Here is a 22,479-nt window from a genome sequence, read left to right on the forward strand (position 1 = left end):
TTACTGATGTTGCAGGAAATTTTGGGAACGTATTGGACCTGCCCTCTTTGCTTGCTGCAAGCTCACCTACTAGTCTTATCCCTGCAATAATACCCTACTGACACTTCTCCACCAACTAGCCTGAAGTTTGACACTGATAAATTGTACATTACAAAAATAACTTCATTTTCTTCTCTCGGTTGAAGTCACATTCTTTTAAGCTAGAAGTATTGCTGTGAGCACTTGAAGGCCACACATTGTCAATCGAGGACCGAGAAACAGTTGTAGGATTAGATCTGCTTATTTGGTTTTCAAAGAAATCCTAGTTCTAAAAGACTTCTTCAGGTACAAAGCTGCCATCCCAGCTTTTCCATCTAAGAGGACAAAGCTTTTTCCTGACCTCCTTCCTGCCTAAAGGCTTTGGGCTCCTCAACTCCTGTTCTTTGCTACCGGGGGAGGTGCTCGGTTCTCCAGCCGTGAACCAGAGGTGGAACATCACAACAGTTGTTCGAGTTTTATGCACTTGGATTTGGGCTCGGCTGGCGGCGGGACCCAGCGCCGCCCGCCCGTTCGCTCTCGCGCTGCACATAATGGAGCCCGGCCCGGCCCCGCCGCCGTTGTCCTCCTCCGTTGGCCGCCAATGACGGCTGGGCGGAAGCGCGGTGGCGGCGCTCTGCCCTCGCTTCCTCCCCTCTCTACGTTCCCCGCCGGCGCACGGCGCCCCTTCGCAGTCACGTGTCCGCTCGGCAGGAGGCGCGTCCCGCCGCTCTAGCCCCGCTCTCGCTCCGCTCTATTGCCCGAGAGGCGGAGCGCCGCTCCGCGCATGCGCCGTGTGCCGTCCGCGCCGCCGCCGCCGCGGCCTGTGGAAGCGCCGCGCTCCGCTCCGCGCCGGCCGCTCGCGGCGCCGCCATGTACCCGGCCTGGGGCCTCTACGGGGCGGCGGGGCACTACCCGCCGCCGCCCACCTCCATCCCGCCGCCGCCGCTGCCCATGCCTCCGCCCAGCGTGCCGCCGCCCGCCGTGCCGCCGATGCCGCTGCCCGGCTACCCGCCGCCGGGCCCCGCGCCCCCCGCCGCCGCTCCGCCGCCGCCGCCGCCGCCCAGCGGCACGTCGGGCTTCCTGAGCCTGCAGGAGCAGCACCTGGCCCAGCTGCAGCAGCTCCAGCAGATGCACCAGAAGCAGCTGCAGTCCGTGCTGCTGGGGCCGCCGCCGCCCCCGGGGCCGCCCCCTCCGGGTCTGCCCCCGCCGCCGCTGCCCGGCTCCTTCCCGGACTGGCAGCAGCCTCCTCCCGCCGTGCCGCCGCCGCCGGTGCGCAGCTACCAGAAGCAGTTTTCGCACCGCGAGCCGCCCCCCAACGCCCGCAAGCCGCCCCCCAACGCCGCTTCCCGGGAGCGCGACGGCGCGGAGCCGCCCGCCGGGCACGGCGAGTGGGGCGAGCCCGCGCCTTCCGAGCCCGTGCCCATGGACATGGAGCTGTCGTCGCCGCCGCAGTCCCCGCAGCCCGCCGCGCAGCCCTACCTGTCCTCGCAACCCTACCTGCCGCCGCCCGCCTCCTCCCCGCCGCCGCAGCCCTACCTGCCCCGCCCGCAGGCCTCGCAGCCGCCGCCCGCCTTCTCCGAGCCGCCCCCCTCCTACCTGGAGCCCCCCCCGAGCGGCGCCGCGCCGCCCTTCCTGCCGCCCCCCGCGCAGCCCTACCTGCCCCCTCCGCAGCCCTACCTGCTGCCCGCTCAGGCCTCTCCCTCGCAGCCCGCTCCGCCCGGCCCCGCCGCCAAGGCCGCCCAGCCCCGCTTCACCCCCCCGCCCGCCGCCCTGCCCGAGGGGGGCGCGGAGGGAGGCGCGGAGCAGCGAGGCACCCCGCAGCCCGACCCTGCCACGATGACGCCCCAGGTAAGGGCGCCGTGCGGCTCCCGCAGGTCGCGGCCGTATTGTGTGTGCCTTTGGTGTGGCTTCTTCGGCCGGTTTTCCTTCGGGGAGCTGGCAGCAGGTCGATCTGGTCAGTGTGGAGCTGTCACTGATCCTACCAGCTGTGCCTAAAGCTGCACAAGTCTGCCTGCTGTGGTACCCCGTTCCCTTTGACTTTCTGGAAATACACTGTCAACCACATGGGTTTATCTTCCACTATAAGATGCTACTGAGGTTCTTAGGGAATACATTGAAATAATAGTTTTCATACACGGTTCTTACAGTTAACTATGCACTTTTACATGTGCACTAGGGCTGAAATGACTGCCAAGCGTTAGTCCAAGTCTGAGTACATCAGTGCAGCTCTGTATGCATGAAATCGGGGATGGTGCTGCTGGTGAAGCATGGACAGAGGTGTGGAGAGTGCTCAGCTCACCAGGCTTAGCCTTGCTGGGGCTTTTGCAGCACTTTGGGGTCAGTTTGTGTAGTTCCAGCTGCAGCAATAAAGCACAAATACTTTTAAGGGTGAATGGATTTTATTAAGCTCGAAATACACAGTTTTGGTTAGTTCTTTAGATTCTGATTTGAAGAACGTTTGTAGAAATCTTGTATCAGACCGAAGTCACTGAGATTCACTTTGTTAGTTCTTGGGACATCTTTAGTTAGTATCCATTAGAATTTCATACCCACACAGAAATAGGGATGGAAATGTATCACTTTTACATTTGTACCATATAATGAATCCCTGCCTAGTAGCGGGGTGATTTCAGCCTCTGTGTAGTGCAATAGGTGTAGCCTGTTGGTCAACCAAAGATGCAGTAAGTACTCAAATAACTGAACGTGCTGTCAGGATGCTTCTACGTTACATCAGTGCTTCTGTTTTGATTAGGAGCTGCAGAAACCTGTGTTGTTTTCGCTTTTTTCTCACTTCTCTGTTAGGGCCTGCAGGGCGTGTATTACTGAATTCATCTGCTGTGAAAACTATGAGACAGGATGCATTGCTGTGTGTGAATGTCCTTGTGTGAATCATTGGTCATGCTGTGATTTTTCAGCCCTTTATCCAGTTCTTGAGGATCTCTTGGGTGTCTGGATGAAGAGAGCTCTGTGAGAGTGGGACAGGTGCTCAGTGGTCAGTCCTCCTGAAGCACAGCGTCCAACTCTGTCATTCTACATCACCTTATAATGCTATTTGAGGGGGATAAATGTAAACATCTGTTGCATAGTGTGCTCCTCCCTCGTGCTGGAACTTACTGACTTCATCTCTAAGGCGCAGCCTTTACAGAAGTATTTTTGCTACCACATTGGTATGTTTGTGTCTGCTAGGCTTTTGTCAGTGGAAACCTGCAGTCCTGTTCTGAGTGTCAGGTGGGCTCTCAGGGGAAGCTTGTGCTTCTCTTAAACCTGTTTAAAGATAAATTGCCTGGTTCAGGTTTGAGAAATCACATCAGATTGTTTTCGTATTTGATTTCTTTTTGCTTTTCTCATCGGTGTGTGCTTGGATAGAAAGGAAGGATAGAGGACATCAGAGCTGCTGTAGAGTAGTCACAGATTCTCAGAGATGGTAGAACTGACATGAGAACATAAGAATGGTTGCACTGGCCAGACTAAAAGTACAGTGTTTTATTGTTCTGACTTCAACAGTGACTAAAAGAAGAGTTCACAAATCAAGTGAATATTGATACTTCTCTTAAATACAGGAGCTGCCCTTATCATGACTGGTATCTTTATCTGTAAAATCTGGAGATTTTTTCTTTTTGGAGCTTATGCAGTTGTGCCTTGACTCCATGGCAGTTCATCACTTGCAGTTCTCTGGCAGGGGGCTTGCATAGCACAGGACTATATCAGGTGCCTCCCACCAGCTTTAAGTCTGTGTCCTGGTAGTCTGATCAATGCCTGGTATTTCTTTATTACAAGAGGAAGAGAGCTGCTGGTTCCTGCTTGGCTTTCTCTAACGTGCATGATCCTCTAAGTGCTGAGATACTCCTCTTTAGTCTGGTATTCTTTACATTAGTGGCATCTCACGGTGATTTGAAGCTGCTGTCATGTACTGACAGAACTCTGATTGTAGCCTGTAATATTTAAAACTGAAAGATGAGCTACATCTTAGATGGAGAATTATTTGGATGGAGCCATATCTAGTTACTTTTTCAGCTGCTGGATAGTAATTGTAGAATCACAAAATGGTCTGGATTGGAAGGGACCTTTAAATATCACCTTGAAACCTCTCTGCCATGAGTATGATTGTTTTCCACTAGATCAAGCCATTTATCTTAGAAAATGTGTGTTTATTGTAGGAACAGCAGCAATACTGGTACCAGCAGCACTTGCTTAGTCTACAGCAAAGAGCAAAAGCCCATGCTCAGGGACAGCAGCAAATGAAAGGCCCGGGAGTAGGGAAGGATTCATCTGAACAGAGAGCAAAGTCTGAAGAAGGGAAAGTGAGTGCTTCAACTACGCAGTCTGAACCTCCTCCACTTAATGAATCCTTGCCTCCAGCATCTAAGGAAGATGAGTCTTCTCTTACATCCACTGAAACTCAGGTAGGCTTTGCAGAGAGGTGCCACTCTGTATTGTGCTAGATGGGACAAAACACAGGAAAATAGTGCCATCAAATTCTCATGTACTGTATAATAAGAAATACAGGAAAACGATGCTAAAAGAACATTAAAGACTGCAGCAATAAATTAAAAATTACATTCCTCATATTTAGACTTACACAGACACCCACACATGCACCAAGCTTGACTCACTTGCACCTTTTCCAGCACTGTCATCTTTGTCTCTGAGAAACACGTGCAAAATCAAGTACTCAGTAAATGGGGAATGCTATACTTAAGATGCTATTTTCAGTAGCTCTCTCACTGGTTGTCTGTTCTGGCTCTATTTCTCTCTGTGTATTATAGTTTGTCTGGTAGCAAAAAAACTTTGTTGTACAGAGTATTTAGTATTTTGTCAGAGTACTTAACGATAGTGTCTACATAATGGATGGAGGTCATTATTTCAATGTCTGAGCAGATTGCTGTAGCATGGTAGGCTGCCCTGCAGCATGTGTTCCACTTACAACATGCAGGTTTCCACCAAGCAGCAAAGTTATGCACTTAGAATTACTTTGTTTCATGAAAATACAGTTGTCTCATTGCATTTGTTGTGAGCAGCACAGAGCAGATCTGTGTTAATCTCTTACCTGTTGTTAGTTTCTGTGTGTATGAAAAGCCTAATCCCCATGTGCTTAACCTTTAGATCAGACTACACAAGAATAAAGGAGATAAAAATCAGAACACTGGAATACAGAGTGATAAGATAATGGAAGCTGAGAGGATTCTTGTAAACTGAGCAGCAAACAAGTGTTTTTCTCTTCTGACAGAAGCAGCCTTCCTTTATTTACAGTATTTGCCTGTTTCTCTAGCTTAATATTGATCCTCCTGATGACCCTGAGGAAGATTTGAGATTGCAGCAGTTGCAAGCAGCAGCAGCTCAATGGCAGCAGCATCCCCATCACCGAGTTGGATTTCAGTACCAGAGAATAATGCAGAAGCATGCCCAGCTGCAGCAGATAGTGCAGCAGTATCAACAGATCATGCAACAGCCTCCACATCTACAGGTGAAACATTCAGGAGATGGTATTTTATATACTTTGTAGGTGACTTAATGCTAATGGTCTGCTGAAAAAATGAGTAGTTGAGTAATTCCTTGTGGTTGGCTTATGTGTCTAACTACTTTCTCTCCATGGACAGAAGTCTATATCCCTGTTTCCTATTAACTCAACTTTAGAATGAAAAAAATAGCTTGAGAGGTGATGACAAATCTTTAGTAGGATGGTAAAAATAAAAATGTACACTTCTAAGATTTTCAGGTGTATCTGAGTGACACAGGAGCAGAGCTGAATACAATACAGACCTTATTCTGCTTCTAATGTTTCTCTGCTTTGGAAATCATTCAGGAGAAAGTGAGCAGGTGATTGTGTGAAGTAAATTGGTCACTGCCCTATTTCATAGTTTCGAAAAATATACAGTAATGAATTAAAAGTCTTAATTAGAAATTTGGATAATTATATCACCATTGAAACCTTTAAGCTTTTAAGTAGACATTGATCGCTGTATTAGTTGAACCAGCTTTTTCTGAACTGGAAGAGTTTGTACATGAAGCATTTATTTGTAGCTTGGGCTGTCTGTTTAAAAAATCTGGAAGTATAACTAAGGCCCAAAATCTTAGAAAAGGCCCAAGCCCATCAGTGTCAGCACCTGAGGAAAAACTGACTTTACTGTGCAAATTAGGTCATCCAGCAAATGTTTAAAGTAAATTAACTGCTTGTAGCTGAAGCAACTCTGTGGAGGTTAGTAGGTTTAGAAATTGAAACCATGCAAAGTATACAGTATGTGACTATACTGGAAGCGTGAAGATTGCTTTGGGCTTTAGTAGCTGTTGTTAGCATTAAGTAATAATACAGCTTGAAGGCTACAGCTCTCTTCAACTTCCCTGCATAAAACAAAATACAGTCAGTCTTCTATACATAAACACCCTCCAGTGATACAATGTGTAAGTTGATGTAAGGCATTAGAGTTTGCTTTTGTTTGTAGTTCTTCCGCAAGTATCTGCACAAATCAGAAGTTGTGGTAGGATGAGTGACATTTAGATGTGTGGCTCTGACAGTAATTCAGGTGGTATTTTGAAGTTATTCCTGTATTATTCTTGTTGTAGACAATGTCTGTGGAAATGCAGCTGCGGCATTATGAAACACAGCAGAAACAGTTCCAGCAGCTTCATAAAGACTGGGAGAGATCAATGAACCAACAGTGGCAGCATCAGCTTCAAACATATCCTCATAAAGACCAGCTTCAGGAGTATGAGAAACAGTGGAAAGCATGGGATGAACAGATGAAGGTCACTCAGTCCCATCTGCAGGAGAAAGTGAGCTCGCTTCAAAATTTGAAGAATCAGTATCCTGCAAATGTTTCGCTTCCACCTCCATTTGTTCCATATTCCCAATCTTCTCAGGGTGGCATTCCTGTTATGCCTCCAAATTTGCCTTCAACTACGCCTCCACTGGTTCCCCCTCCTCTATCTTCTGTATCTCAGTTATCCAACTCCTCTGTCCCTTCAGGATCCAGTTCTCAAAGCAGTCAATCTACTGAAACTCCAAGGCCAGCTCTGCTTCCCACTCCTGGTACCTATGCATCAAAAATATCTAGTTCACCTGTGTATTCAGCTTACCATTCTCAAGGAAGTTCATCCTTCAGCTCTTCAGAACACGGAAAGTCTCAAGTTCACCATAATAAACAAACAGAGCAAGGATGTGGGGAGCTGAAAACCCCTTCTTCATTGTCTTCAACATACACACCTACCATGCAGGATAAACCAGTGAGATCAGGCGGATTGCTTCCAGATCCTCCCAGATCAGCACGTTTTGAAGGCCCCAGAGGTCCTCGGTAAGGATACTTTTATTGATCTATACACATTTGAGGCTAAATGCATTTGCTGATATATTAAGAAATGAAACATTGTCTTATTCTTGGATTTTCCTGAGGTCACATGAGCTGAGCTGTGTTTGGCAGAGGTTTTATTCTTAATGTATGCGTGTTGTGGCCTGTATTTATTTGATTAAAGCAAAGATAACTAAATGCTGTTCACCTAATCATTTCCTAAAGCAAACGCTTTTTTTTTTTTCCTCCTCTTTCTCTAGTAAAATGCTTCGGCATGCTGCTCCCTTTTAATTGTCAGAGGTATAACATTTCTTTTGTGAAAATAGGAAAGATGCTATAAATATTTTATGCATCTTTGCTGTCTCCAGCTTAAAGATGACAACTCTCATTTGGAAGAGTGACCCTTCATGAAAAACCATATAAGTTCACAGCATTTCATATGTGGTACTTGGAACACAATTTAGGAATATCTAAAGCAAAAGTGTTGATGGATTGTTTTAAAATCATTGCTATAAATGATGACACTTCCATGCGCTCATTCTGAAAGAGGTTCAGGAAAGTATTCAGGAATCTATTCAGTTGAATATACTATCGTAGCTTATTACTAGAAATTTAGTTTTTAGAAGAGTAACAATTATCCTTTGTAGTCCAAATCCATCGACTGCACAAAGAAATGAAAAAACTAATGCTTCACCTGTGCTTTTTCTTTAACTTCTCTTAGTGAGACAGAGCTCTGTAGCTGCATCATTTTCCTATTTACTGCACTTTCCAAAATGGCTGCCTGATAAGAGAGCAGTGGTCTTTGTCTTGCATGCAAATCACCGTTTTTCCATATGTGTAGCATTACTTAGCATTCAAACAATTATAAATGAGAAAGAAGGAAGAAATGAAGATTTGAGCCTTTGCCTAACACTGTGATTCTTTGTGTTTTGTATAACATCTGATAGTTTGGATTTTGAAGGTCACCGTCTTTATCAAGGTAGAGTTTTATTGAAATTTAAGTCTGCATTTTGTCAAGTAGGTGGTCTGCTGCCTTACTCTAAAAGTCTGTGTTCTGTGTCTTTTGTATTGTTCTGTATCTGCTATATGCTTTGACCTAAGATCTTGGTTTTGAACTGTTTCCTTTCCATAACTGTCATGATATCAGTTTGCAAAAACAACATCTGTTCAGTCTGATCATTAGCTCAAGGCTGGATGAAGTGATGCCTACCGAGTAAATGCTGGTCCTTAAAATTTAAGATATGTTGCCACTATGCCTTACAATGGCTTTTTGTTCCTCATCTTGACCTCCCTCACCCCAAACAAAAGGCAGTTTTGTTCCAAAAGAAAATGTGCTTTCTGCTTTTTAATCTTAAGAGGATTATTAAAATTCTTTGACATTGTGTAAATGATCTAATTTAGTAAATTGTTCACTGAAACATTAATTTCTGCAACAAGTCAACTGCTGGTAGGTAAGCAATAATGAACTGATATCCGGTGAGACACAACTATGAATCCCAGACATCCAAGCAGTTTGACCTCAGGCACAAGTTCTATATTTTGTGTGAAATGAATTTCATTTGTTGTGGCCTGTTAGGTAAATTAGTATTTGTGCATATGCTTAAAGGTTGGATTTTTGATTATATTATTATTATATTATATTGTGTGAATTATTCTTTATGCTTGTTTGCTTGACTTCTTGTGTTCAAACGAGGGTGGTTGTGGGTGTTCTCAAAAGGAATAACAAAAAAAAATGCACTTGTTTTAGGCATATTATAATGGAACTTAATGTCACAAGTGTTTAAACAGATCCTCTCTGAAAGCATGTATAGATTTTTCTGTATGCCATTCATCACCATAGTTGAGTAAGCTTGTTGCATAGTATTACGGTGAAAGTTCAGCAAGACCTATTGGTTTTAACAAAACTGAAAAGCTGAAACTTTTCTCAGTCAAGTTTGGAAGGTTTGTGGATTTTATTTTTTTCCACTTTTTAAAGTCACATTAAAATCCTGATATACGTAAGTCAAGTTTCCTTTTTAGGGTCCACAACTAGTTTAAATGTTGTCATTGTACAGTGTTGAAATGGAGATTTCTCCATGCTTCTGCAGTGGTTCGAATGGGTTTGGTTCTAAGGCACACTAATATACATCAGTTATATCAAGGAGGTGTGAAATCCTTTTTTCAGAGTTCTGTTTGACATATTCATTTGAGTAAAATTGTCTTTATTTCATATACAGATTTGATGGACCTCGAGGAAGAGGAGGATATGACAAATTTGAAGGCTCAAGACCAAGAGGGCCACGTTTTGACTCCCAGCGCCCAGAAGGACACAGGTCACGTTTTGACCGACAGAATACTGATGGACAGCATACGAGTAGATGGGGCAATATCCCACGTGGACCAGCAGGACAGTTTTATACTTCCCAAAATACATCACATCCACATGGTTCTCGACCTGGTGGTCCACGGTGGAGGGGGCCTAGGCCTCATTTAGGACAGCAGCAGGCACAAACGGACTCAAGACCAGAAAACAAAGAGCCTTTTACAGAGGTAGCTGGTGATCAGCAGACTGTAAGTGGAACACAGTCTCCTCCTGATGTGAAAAGTACCAGTTCTGTTGAGCCAAATGAAGACCTGGCAAACACTCAACAGGAACCATCCAAAGCTGAAGTCAAAGAAACCACTTCAGACCCTCCTAAAAAGTGGACGTGGAGTTCACATGATCCTAACGAGCAAGTAGAAGAGTCCAAAGCAAGTACTTCACCTACTCCAAACCAGAATTCAACATCCCTTTCTAGTAACTCTGTAGCTTTGCAGTCAGGTGTTGCAAGGACAGGAGATGCAGAAACCCCTGTAACAGGAAATGAGGATCTGGATTCCACGGACAGTCAGTTGCTTGATTCAGATAGTTCCCAGGGCTTACCTGGGCCAGAAGGCAGAGGGAAAGGGTCTTTTATGCATGAAGATAGAGGTAAGGGGCATATAAACAGAGGAAGAGGACAGGGTAGAGGACAGGGAGATGGCCGTGGCTGGGGAATGGGCCGTGGCAGAGGCATGGGCAGGATGGACGGCCGAGGAATGGGCAGGATGGATGGCGGTCGGGGAATGGGAAGAATGGACGGTGGCTGGGGAATGGGCAGGATGGATGATGGCCATGGCTGGGGAATGGGCAGGATGGACGATGGTCGTGGCAGAGGATATGTGTACAGAGGCAGAGGGCAGGCTAGGCAGGCATCTATCCGTGGCAGGGGCATGTTCAGGAGAGCAGGCAGCAGGGAAAGGATGCCAGATGGGCAGTCAGGGAGCAGGGAGAGAATGCCAGATGGACGATCTGGCAGCCGAGAGAGGACAATGGGCGGCCAATCTGATAGCCGGGAGAGGGTGATGTCTAGCCGAGACAGAGAGCTAGCTGGGCGGCCAGGCAGCCGGGACAGGGGACAGCGGGCAGGCAGCCGAGAAAGAGGCCCTGTCAGGCGGGCGGGCAGCAGGGAGAGGGAGCCCATGCGGAGGGCGGGCAGTAGGGAGAGGGAGCCCATGCGGAGGGCAGGCAGCAGGGAAAGAGTCCCTGTCAGACGGGCAGGCAGCAGGGAGAGGGTCCCTGTCAGGAGAGCAGGGAGTCGTGAGAGAGGTCCTGTCAGGAGAGCGGGTAGTCGTGAGAGAGGTCCTGTCAGGAGGGCGGATAGCCGGGAGAGGGAAGCAGGAGGCAATATGGATAAACCAACTCACCTAGGAGATGACCCTGAGAACATGCCTCCTTATCATCGAGATGAGGCACTCAGGGGTTCTTGGAGTCATGAGGATGAGAGAATGCATGAGGAATTTCCTTTGGATAGTAGAGATGACCCTTCAATGGAACATGAGCATTTGGATGACTGGGAAAGAGAACGATACTGGAGAGATCATAACTCTGATTATCAGGATGATTCTGTAGATCCCTATGATAGAGATGACAGGATGCCATCTCACCACTCGATGCCTCCGTTATCTCCACTACCAGCACTACCTCATTTATCATCTGATCATGACAGACGAGATTCATGGTGGGATGACTGGAAAAGGCCAAGGGAGAGGGAACTAGAGAGAGATCTAGATAGAACTGGGAGATCCTCAGACGTTTATGATCAAGATTTGGACAGAGAATGGGATAATAGAGACTGGGACATGAGACCTATGGATGACAGAGAAATGGGGAATCGTGACCTGGATATTCCCCCACTACCACCACTACCACCCCTTCCACCTATGGACAGATACCGTGAAGACAGGTGGAGAGACGATAGGAATAGAGACCATTATGACAGAGACCTCCGAGACAGAGGTGAGCTAAGAATTCGAGAGTATCCAGAGAGATACGACACGTGGCGGGAGAAACAAGACTTTGGTCCTGAAAGGAATGATTGGGAGAGGGAACGGTTGTCAGATAGGTGGTATCCAGATGATGGAGACAGAGTACGATCTTTGGATGGTCAGCTGGATTCATCCCTTCTTCCACCTTCACATTCCTCTGATATGCTGGGAACAGATTCCAGTCTGGACTCAGAACAGTCCTTGGGGGGAGTGATGGTCCTGAGCCAAAGACAGCATGAAATAATTCTGAAAGCTGCCCAGGAGCTCAAAATGCTTCGGTGAGTTGTCTGTCACATTTGGGAGGAAAAATAAGTAGACATTAAGTCTTTTTTATCCATTTTCATACTATTGCGTGTTCTCTAGAATTTTGAACTTCTGAGCTGGTACACTTCAATTGTATGGTATTGAGTGGGGGATTTTAATTTCCCTTTGGACATCTTAATGATCAGTGTTTCATGTCATGCCTTAGTGCACTCCAATGAGTTGACTCATTTCTGACCCATCTTTTTTAGCTCCACTGTAAATTAAATATTCTGTGTTTGACAAGAAATTGCTAAATTTCAACAGCCAAAGATTTCTTAGAGTTTATGAATCCACATCCAGTTTCAGCTGTTAAATAGGCAAGTCAATCTTATTGTAGCTTTAACCAGCTAAATGGACAGATTGGATGTGAATGAAATTGTCTCTGAGATTGAGTTTTTCGTGATTTTATCATTTTTTGTTTCTTAACCTGTGTACTCCCTTCTCTCATCATGCCTATTTCTAGAGCACAAAATATACACTTATAAGTATCTCTGCTCGGAAATACGATTTAGCAGAGGGTTGTTAGAGTTAGGGTACTATGGTTAGGCTGTGGTTGGACTTGATCTTTAAAGTCTTTTCCAACCTGAGCAATTCTATGATTCTATGATTCTCCCTTTTTATTTTGCTTTACATATAAGTAGTACTAATTTTAAAGCTGAGTTGCTATGCTGGGGGAATGCTCTCCACGTATTTGTAAAACTGATGACTAAGAAGCCTTATTTGACATCAGTCCATTTCCACTTCCAGGAGTCATCTCACTTACATGTATTTCCTAGCTTGAGAACAATGTTCATTGTCTGGTGGAAGAAAACATTGTCCTCATGTAATTTCATGACCTTAGCAAGTTCTTGGAACCTCCTTTTTGGATGTTCATTAACTAATGGAGTTGTCAGATAGGTGCCATAGGAATGAACCTGCTGCATGGTAGTTCTTAGGTTTTGGTTCCTTAAGCATGTTGTTATTCCCAGCTCAGCTGGCCCATAAAGCAAAACTATCAGAATAGTTTTGTGCTTCCCTGGAGATGGTCCTTGTTTCCGTTTACACATTAATGGCTTCATTTCTATTCACCATAGAATGGCAGCAAAAGCTCATGTGGAACTCGTTCACATAGTATCTCTATCACATCTTTCATGGATGAACTTTATGAAGATCTCATTTTATAAAGCATCTGTTAAACTCCCTATGGATTTAATAAGCATTTATTCTAAAATAAGAAATATAATAATATCCTCTTCCACATCAGAAATATCCCAGGGTTCAGTAACTTTAGAAGTAGAAGGAGAACACACACCTTCTGTACAAATGTTTTCGATGTAATTTGATGCATGGGTTTGGGCGCATTAAATGTATTCATGAGAAAACCAGAAAGATAAGTTGTTTCTACTATATTCAGTGAATGAGACAGAGGTCTGTGTGACTCATCCTATTTGTGAGTTACTGAGTGATAGCTTAGGACTGATACCTGGTACTGACAAGAGTTTTAATTTCACAAGCAAGATATGCTAAAATAATGAGCAGTTAATGTTTAGTTATGGCTGCTACACTAAACCATGTTGGACAATATAGGAATGTTTTGTACTTTTCTAGAAGCCATTTTGTTTTCAAACTCTTGAGGTTACTAAGTGTCTGTCCCATATGGCAGGCCTTAATTGCATGCAGAAATGTAAATGCAAAAATGTAAGATTTTTATAAACAGAGGGTAGAACTGTATTTTGTGAACCACTGCATAAGTGAATAATTTCATTCAAGCTGAAATACTTAAACACAGAAATGGAAATGTTTTTCTGTAAGAAAGTAGTTATGTGTGTCTAAGTCACTAAGAAGGAGAAATAATATTGATACTACTTTTTTTTTAAATTTGATAAGAGGATATTCTGAGTTACACAGGTACTTTGCATCAGGTTCTTACAAGCAGGTGACCCCGGTCTGAATGATAGAAACAACATTAAGGAGACTGGGTTTTGTTTGTTGTTTTTTTTTTCTTATGTTTTGATCCAAGAGCTATATTAGTAGCAAGGTACATAATTGCTTTCATCTCTGAAGGTAAGGCTTTCATCTGGCTTTGTTCTTACTGTGTATATGACAGCATAGTTGGTGCTGCACGCTGTTCTGTATTTATCATGTGGTTTATTTTTCATAAGCCTGGTATAAAGAAGACATAAGCGCTGGTGATTGCTCATTCTAACCTTTGCACTAATGCGGCACGTGGGAGCCCTTTCTGTGAGCCACATTGCCCTTGCATTGGATGCTGAACAGAACCGTTACTGGCCAGGATGGCCTATGTTGTGCCTAGTACAGAGGGACCCTGCTCTAAGTTGTTCCATAAAATGAGAAAGCAAAAGTTAACATTACCACTTTGTTTTTAAATGTTGGTATCTTTGTCATGCTTTATGTTGGCCTCAGACTTGTTAGCGTGCAACCCTAGCGAGTCCCAGAGCACTTAGGCGTATCCATGGGACTTTGCATTTGCAGATGTTGGTGGAAGCAAAAATCCAGCTTTGCTCTTTACTGTTGAAGCAGAGTAGTTCTGGCCAAGTTCAGAGTAAGTCTGTGATCAAAAAAGAGGCAGCTAAAATATAAATATCTCAATAGCTAATAAGATAGATGTGAAGCAGGGATTTCTCAATCTGTGCTGACCATACAATGCCACGTTCTCACTTAAGCATCAGACTGATACAACTTTCTTGTGATTCATGTGCAGAGAGCAAAAAGAACAGCTGCAAAAGTTGAAAGAGTTTAAACCTGACATTTCCACGCAGGACTCTCCAAGACCACAGAACACAGGCACAAGGCCAGGTGCCTTTCAGGTAAATCCATCTCAAGACAGTGTAACATGTGGCAGTAATTGCTATCCATGTGTATTTCAGATAACTTCTGTGCTCTGATGATCAAACTTCTCTGTGGAATTACCTTCTCAGCAGTCCTTACAATTTTGTCTGTCTTTTGTTGAGGCAAAGCAACTTTGTGGTTTCTTTAGATTTTCCAGAGCCCGTTTTAGTCATTCAGTTCACTGTGTCTTCCAAGCATGGCCCACAGGAGGCAGTAGCTCATGAGATTTGACAGTCTAAATTGCTGTAGAGTGATGTACAAGAAGAGGTGAGCTCTTAAAATGTTCGTAAGGCTCATGAGAAGACAGACCCTCCTTTTCTCCACCTAGCTGGGTGGGGATGCTGTATTTGAATATCAGATTGCTCTACTTTTCACGCTTTAAAGGCTCTTTATGCTTTGAAGAGGTTGAGAGGAAATAAAATTGAGGATAGTTGCATCAGAAACTCAGATCAAGTGGGCATTAGTTTGCTGTTGGCTGTCTTTATTAGGAGTTCTCAATACCATCTAGAATATTGTGAAATACTTGAAAGCTTACATGTGTGTCCCTCCATGCCTTTATTTCCTGTTGTGATGTAATTTATTGTTCTGCTATTTCATCTTCTGATTGGTCTTGAGAACTCTTCTCAGATGCTTTAATGTGTATTTTGGTATCTCATACCAGGTCAGAAATCAACTGAACTTCTGCAGTTATGTTTACTCACAGTTCTAAAGCCTTTCTAAAACAAATAAATGATTTTGTTACATGTATATATATACTGCATTAATGCACAGACTTTATTTCTTGTGATGACTTGGCTCAAAAGTTACTGATACCAATAAATTTGGCTGTACTGACCTGTGATCCTAACCTTTAGCCAGGCCAAACTTTCTTTGTCCCATCTCCAAGAGAAGCATCAGACTGTGAACGAAGCACTGCAGGTTTTCTTTTTGCCTCGCTGACCTCTTTCTTGTTTACAGCATCTATAAAGTCAAGTAATAGAACACATTTCCAACCAAGAACCGCTAACATGATGACATCTCTAGGAAGTGATTTTACTCCTTAACTTTGGTATTTTGTATTAGAATATTTCACCCACCTGCCTAGAGGTTTTCAAAGAACTGTTACCTTTCTTAAGATTTCTGCTGTGTCTCTGATCTTAAAGCTTTGCTTGTACCTACAACCATTCTCCAGATTCTGTTGTATACTGTTTATGAGGCTGCCTGTAACTTGGCAGCTACTGTGATGTTAAAAAGACTCTTGTGACACAGTGCATGGAGTTCCATGACGATGTTGGGTTCAAGAAGGGGTTTTATTTTTATACTGGGCAGTGCCTTCCTGCTGACTAGATTACATTAAGAGTTTTCCAGGTGGTACTGCTCTCTGGGAGTTTTTCCAGTGGCTTTCAGAAAGAAGCTGGCCTTATCAATCCTTTTGTGCCTCATCAAGTTGCCCTACTTTTAGACTATTTCAGCCTCCTCACTGACAGCAGGAATCTTTGGGAATTAAAGTATAGACACTTTTGAACTAAGATTAACATCCTGGAGCTTAAATTGTTATGGTTATTTTTAAGGAGAAGATAGTATTTAAGCATTCATGTAGTGAACAAACACTAAATTAATTGAGGCTGCCAGTTCTTGAAATATTGTCCTCCTACCTATAGCATCTTGGTGGAGGTACTATATTATTTGACTATAGATTGCCATTGTGCTTACTGACTTAGGATGAGAGAAGATTAGATGACAGATCTCTATTTAAAGTGCTTTCTGCATCTAGGTCTCTTCTCAGCTATCTTCAGAGGCACCATTAGAAGCCCAAGCTATTAAACCTTCTCCTGCTGTTATTATAAAGCCTCCCGTGTTGTTCAGACAGCCCACCCCTGTGACAAGACCACCTGCCCCACTGACAAGGCCTGCTACAGCTATGACAAGGCCACATACTCCAGTTTCTACTCCAACTACAACCCCAAGTCATGGTCAGTCTTTAAAACCATCACCTTCTGCTGTGGAACAGGAACGCTGGGATGAGGATTCTTTCCACGGACTCTGGGACACAAATGAAGATAAAGGAGCAAATATGGAATATGATTTACGTAAACAGGAGTCAATGATGCCTCCACCAGTATCCTCGCCTGTGAAAGTACCGGCTGTTCACACCTCTGTTCCATCATCTGTACCAGGAGCACTGCCTCCAGTTATTCCACCGGTTCCTAAACCACCTGTAATTCAGCAAACTGTGGATTATGGCCATGGACGAGGTGAGTATTACAGTGAGCATATTCATTCTGAAACTGAGAGATAACTCTCCATTACCTTCTTTCTGAAGGAGCATGCTACACAATGTGTGCTTTATATATTTTGCTAAGCTGTGTATGTTGACATCTGATGCCAAGCAATGCAATTTTTGACCTCCAGTCTCGAGTTTAATGTTTTCTGTAATGCTGTGATAATGAGCTTTTCCGTGTGAACTGGAATCTACCTCTAACAAATACTATCTAATGTGATCACACCAGCATGTTGTATTTAGGTTGATACTGATACTTTCCCTTAATCCCTGTAATAGCTGAGTATGGGAATAACAGAAAGTGTTTTGGATTGATACAGTTATGAGGAGCAACTTACATTCTGCTTTAAGTCACTAAGTTTGTGTTTTGTATATACTGCTCAGTTGATGGGAAGTACCCTCTCTGACAGTACCTAGAGCCCTCTGGAAACAGTGTCCTGTTCTGAGAAGCAAGAATGCTTAATAGGCATATGACACCTAAGCAGTGAACGACTCTGATTTTTAGTATCGAGCTTATCAAAACTAAAATTCTGTATTAGTTTTTAATAGAATTAAATTATTTTATTCTTAAAGCTCTTAACTAAAGTGAAATTGCGTCACAGAAAAGTTCGTAAACTGAATTGTCTTTTAAAGAGCATTTTTTCTCTTAAGATACCATAATTACTTTATAAGTAAGAATTGAAGCCATATTTATTCCATTAAGTAGATGTCTTACAAAAAACTGTTTTACGTAAAATTGACCATTAGGAATCTTAAGTGAGCATGTCACTTAATATTCTTAATAGTACTGAAGTTCCGCGAGTCGTTGGAACTCATAAAATCTTAAGGTTTGTGATCTAACTGCACGTACTATTTGAACTCATCTGAAGAAATTAAGTCCTGTTGTTAAGATGAAGAGGTAATGCATACCTACACATAAGCATTTCAGATTAAAAAAAACATGCTGCAGGTTTGGTTTTTTTTTACGTTATCTATTAAAAGAAATTTGGTCAGTCATCTCAATTATTTCTAATGCCATTGACTAATAGCTTTTCATGACGGAGGAAAAGAAGTGGAAGAAGGGTATTTTGAGACCTAAAATGTTTTCTGATTATTTCTAACTAGATATAACCACCAGTAAAGTGGAACAGATTCCATATGGGGAGAGGGTAACTCTGCGTCCAGAACCTCTGCCAGAGAGGCAAACATTTCAAAAAGGTAGGGAGTGCTTGGTTACCTCTCAGACCATTGGTTGGCTCTTCAGCAAGGTTGTAAGGCACTAGAAGTGTATTTTAAACAAACTAACTTCTGCTTTGAGCTAGAACCACTTTATTTTTTTAAAAAACGCTTCAAAATAACAGTTTATATTTTCCAGTGGAGTAATACAGTCAATGACCAAGCCACTTTAAAAACCTAATTTGATACTTTAAGTAGGTTTACATGATCTGGTTGACTTTCATATTTTGGGAAAGAGGTTCAGTGGCTAATTAAGCTCACTTTAGCCCTGGCATTGTGTATTTCTGTATGCTTCTCCTGTACTTTTGTTTGTTGTTTATCTTTCAAAAATAATATATTACAGGTATGTTTCAGTAGTTTGTATTTACATGGGTTTCTCTTTTCAGAGCACCCTGGTCGTTACAACAGAGAAAGAGACCGTGAGCCCTATTTTGAGCGTCAGGGCAACTCAAATGTGGATCACAGGGATTTCAAGAGAGAACGTGAATTACACAGAGACCGTGGTTCTGTGGACTATGACCGAGAGAGATTTGAAAAAGAGCGTCATCCCCGGGATGATAGGTATTGAGTTTTAGAACATTACTGAACTTGGTGTGATTCAAGCTGTAATGTATATCAGCCTGTCCATTTTGGCTGAGGTACGTGCCCATTTCTCTCTAGAGTCCGTATTAGCAATTCTAGGAAAATACAGAATTCTCTTTTGGCAGGGTTCTTCCTACTCCGCCTTCAAGGACTCCATCTTACCGTGACAAGAAAGACCATCCCTCCGCCAGGAGGGGTGGATTTGACAGACCACAATATGAAAGAAAGACAGATCGTCCAGCGTATGATCATGGGCCATCTATGTTTGGAGGTACGGTCTCTCAGTCCTGAAGACGTGCTAAAATATTATGAGAAATAGAGATTAATAGAGGTGTGGTTAGGAAAAGATCAATTGATTTGCAGTATTTCTTCATTAAGAATACAGAATTCATGAAAACTTATTTGGGTAATGTAAGAAAGTTTTGTTCATCAGTGGAGATGAGATCAGGAAAGCAGTTACATTCTCTGCTAAAAATGTCTTTGATAGCAATAGTTTTAAAATTAGAATTTGTTTGGGGAAACATCCATGAATTTATCCTGGAGTAATGAGAGTCTATTAAAACTATTTAATTTTTCTTAACTAAGAAAATTCTTCTGTCCAATCACTGGAATTTGAAGGTGATCGTAGAAATTACCCTGAGGAAAGGATTCCTATTTCTGCTCCGTCAATGCCCCGTCAGCCACCACCTGCTCCGCGAGTGGAAAGGAAGCCAGAGTCTAAAAATGTAGATGATATTTTGAAGCCACCAGGACGAGATAGCAGGCCAGAGAGGGTACGTATGTATTGCAACAGTTTCTGTGAAGTCTGTATTTAGTTAAAAAGCTCATGGGTGCAGTATGTTGGGAAGAAGACTATGTTTGAATGTGCTCTAAATCTTGTTGGTTTCTTTGCAGCACAGAGTGTTGTAGCATAGCCCTAAAGACTCCAGGGGAGATGTAAACCTCCTAGGTGAACTTATAAGAAATTTCTATTAGTTAGTAATATGGGTGTGTTTTATATTCTTCTGAGATCTTTACTTGGTTTTTTGGTTTATCAAAGGAAAGATTTGGCTTTACCCAGAGTCAGAGTTGGCGGTACAGTAATAAAATCAGAGCAAGATCCAGCCTATAAAACATGTATGCCAAATTTGTTAAATTAATTTTGTTGTAACAAGTTTTATAGCAGTCTACGCAGCATGAGCTGAGAAAGCTAGCATCACATAATCTTATTATTACTCCTGTGCAACTTATTCCATGCGTCACAACCTTGTTTGTAAAACCTGGCAGTGAAGCATGGTACTGGTTTTGCTTTGTGATATGCAGAATGGTGAGTCCAGGGCATATAAGAATTTTTTTTTAGTATGATGTTGCTAAATGTAGTAGTCTCCTACCTTGTCTTACACAATCTTTGTTTCAGATTGTAATCATCATGAGAGGGTTGCCTGGCAGTGGAAAGACACATGTAGCGAAACTCATCAGGGTAAGTAAACAACTGCTCTCTGTGTAGCACTGCTTATCTCTTTCATGTGCTTTATTTGCTCTTTCCTTTCTTTTTGTAAAGTATACCAAGGTAAAAGATGAAATCGGACTTGGTGGAGGAGGCAAGATCTAGGATTCAATCTGTTGTTTTTTCATGTTCTATGTCTTCGTGTAGAATGTGAATCCTGTCCACTATTAACAATCATGAAAAATATTGCTCTTTTCGTTTTGAATATAGAGTCGGGAATTGCAGTTTGCCAATATATTTTGTAGATCTTGTATAACAGAATGAAATTTGCATTGGTACCCTAGAGTGTATGTTTTGTTTTCTTCCTAGGATAAGGAAGTAGAGTGTGGAGGACCTGCACCAAGGGTGCTCAGCCTTGATGACTATTTCATCACTGAAGTGGAAAAGGAAGAGAGAGACCCAGATACAGGGAAAAAAGTAAAAAAGAAGGTACTTCTAGTTGATTTGTTTATTTTGATGAAGGAGCAAGACATGGTGGCACAACACAGTAGCAATCAGAATTTCTGTCTTTTGCTTTGGAAGAATGTAGAGGTTTCTGACTTGTTTTTCAAAACAAGTAAATATAGAATCATAAAATATCCTGATTTGGAAGGGGCATATAGGGATCATCGTGTCTAACTCCTACTGTGGCTAGTATAACTACACCTAATACAAATTAAGGGCAGAATGGGTGAGTCGTTGAAAGATGAATTGGATGAAGGCTTTCTCATACTTTCTTGTACTTCATGGTCAGGATATTCAGCAGTTGAGTATTAGTTGTTTAATAGATTCCTGATTCTTAAATGCCTCTGTCATTAAACCAGGTGATGGAATATGAATATGAAGCTGATATGGAAGAGACTTACCGTACCAGCATGTTTAAAACTTTCAAAAAGACACTGGATGATGGCTTCTTCCCCTTCATTATCCTTGATGCTATCAATGATAGAGTGAGGCATTTTGAGCAGTTTTGGAGTGCAGCAAAAACCAAGGGTTTTGAGGTAAGTGTCTTAAAGTTGTTTGAAATTTCTGACACTTGTATGATGGTGTTTCAGGACTTTTGAATGAAAAGACCTTCCTGTGTTATGGAAGACTACTGTGATCTACAATTACAATTTACTGTTTTTTAGAATCTACAACAAAGGACCTATATCACCACTTAGGAAAAGAGCTCTTAAAATTGATTTATGGCATCTAATACACAGCATCTAATATTGTCTTCCTCTTTCTAGGTGTACTTGGCTGAAATGAGTGCAGATAACCAGACCTGTTCCAAGAGGAATATTCATGGACGCAAGCTAAAGGACATCAGCAGGGTAACTGTATACATATGAAGTCACAGGATTGATTACAAGTTTTGTTGCATTTTTGCTTCTGCTGTTGTTGGAAAACTTGGTTTCTTTTAGTCTACATGGTACCTACAGCTTTCTTCTAAGAAGAACTGGTGATTTCATGGGATTGACTGAAATAACTTAAGAACAGGTTCATCTGTTTGTGATTTTTTTCCTTTGAATTTCTTGCATTTTTTTAAAGTACTTTATTTTTATGTTCTTCTTTCATAGATGTCTGATCACTGGGAGGCAGCACCACGTCATATGATGCGCCTGGACATTCGTTCTCTGTTGCAAGATGCTGCAATTGAGGAGGTAAGAATATCTCTGCTTGTTAAAATGACAAGTTACGAAGAAGTGACTATTCTGAAAATACAAAGCTGAGGAAGGTATCACAACAGGTTGTGCAGTTGGCTCTGTAGAAAGCCAAAATTGCTGTCAGAAAAGTGTATTTCATTATTCTTAACAAATATGTTAACACAAATGCACATGCTACTTTGTGAGGCATTTTTTAGACCCCAGATTTGATGCATCTTTGAGGAAGATTTAAAACCTCTTTGTTCGTTAACAACTATTAGGACCACCAAAGAGTATTTTTGCTCTCTCAGAGCTTGGGACCTTTCCAGGTTACTGGATTAGAATCTGAGAAATAATTAGTGGCTAAAATAGATGAAGAATGAACAAGCTTTTCTGGGTCCCTGCTCTGGGCAATCCAGTCCTGTGCAGAGAAGTAGATAAGTAGCATTTAGCAGATTATATTTAATGTGTAAATATGCTACCTTTTCTTTCCATTCACAGTTTGTCATAATGTGTATCTTGGATATGCTATCTTTCTGTATTGTTGCATCCACCTTTGGGAGACATATC

General features: G+C 42.7%; 1 protein-coding gene and 1 long non-coding RNA gene across 19 annotated transcripts in view; one reads left to right on the forward strand and one right to left on the reverse strand.

Moving 5' to 3' along the window:
• Positions 1-728: 728 nt before the first annotated feature.
• Positions 729-22,479, forward strand: part of YLPM1 (YLP motif containing 1) — a 42,435-nt gene continuing 20,684 nt past the window's right edge. For 4 of the 18 annotated variants that reach the window (XR_001555794.3, XM_015865129.3, XM_015865128.3 and 1 more), the window contains exons 1-16: positions 730-1,866; positions 4,176-4,421; positions 5,288-5,482; positions 6,580-7,307; positions 9,518-11,905; positions 14,632-14,737; positions 16,513-16,993; positions 18,124-18,216; positions 18,621-18,795; positions 18,942-19,087; positions 19,402-19,589; positions 20,213-20,275; positions 20,612-20,731; positions 21,106-21,282; positions 21,514-21,597; positions 21,844-21,927. Coding sequence is in view for 15 of the 18 variants with exons in the window: in XM_015865129.3 (XP_015720615.3) it covers positions 889-1,866; positions 4,176-4,421; positions 5,288-5,482; positions 6,580-7,307; positions 9,518-11,905; positions 14,632-14,737; positions 16,513-16,993; positions 18,124-18,216; positions 18,621-18,795; positions 18,942-19,087; positions 19,402-19,589; positions 20,213-20,275; positions 20,612-20,731; positions 21,106-21,282; positions 21,514-21,597; positions 21,844-21,927 (6,252 nt within the window). In the remaining 3 variants the exon portion in view is untranslated. Of the gene's footprint in view, positions 1,867-4,175; positions 4,422-5,287; positions 5,483-6,579; positions 7,308-9,517; positions 11,906-14,631; positions 14,738-14,907; positions 15,007-16,512; positions 16,994-18,123; positions 18,217-18,620; positions 18,796-18,941; positions 19,088-19,401; positions 19,590-20,212; positions 20,276-20,611; positions 20,732-21,105; positions 21,283-21,513; positions 21,598-21,843; positions 21,928-22,479 lie in introns of those variants that run through there. The other 14 variants (XR_014946712.1, XM_085549191.1, XM_085549192.1 and 11 more) reach the window with 10 other exon arrangements.
• LOC107315117 (uncharacterized) lies at positions 15,603-15,925 on the reverse strand. The gene is made up of 2 exons (XR_001555795.3): positions 15,836-15,925; positions 15,603-15,719 (listed from the first exon to the last, which is right to left on the reverse strand). It is a non-coding gene; the product is annotated as an uncharacterized LOC107315117 (long non-coding RNA).

Source organism: Coturnix japonica, chromosome 5 (genome assembly GCF_054131305.1).
Source record: "Coturnix japonica strain WE chromosome 5, WE-NBRP24, whole genome shotgun sequence".
In the NCBI taxonomy this organism is placed as follows: Eukaryota; Metazoa; Chordata; class Aves; order Galliformes; family Phasianidae; genus Coturnix; species Coturnix japonica.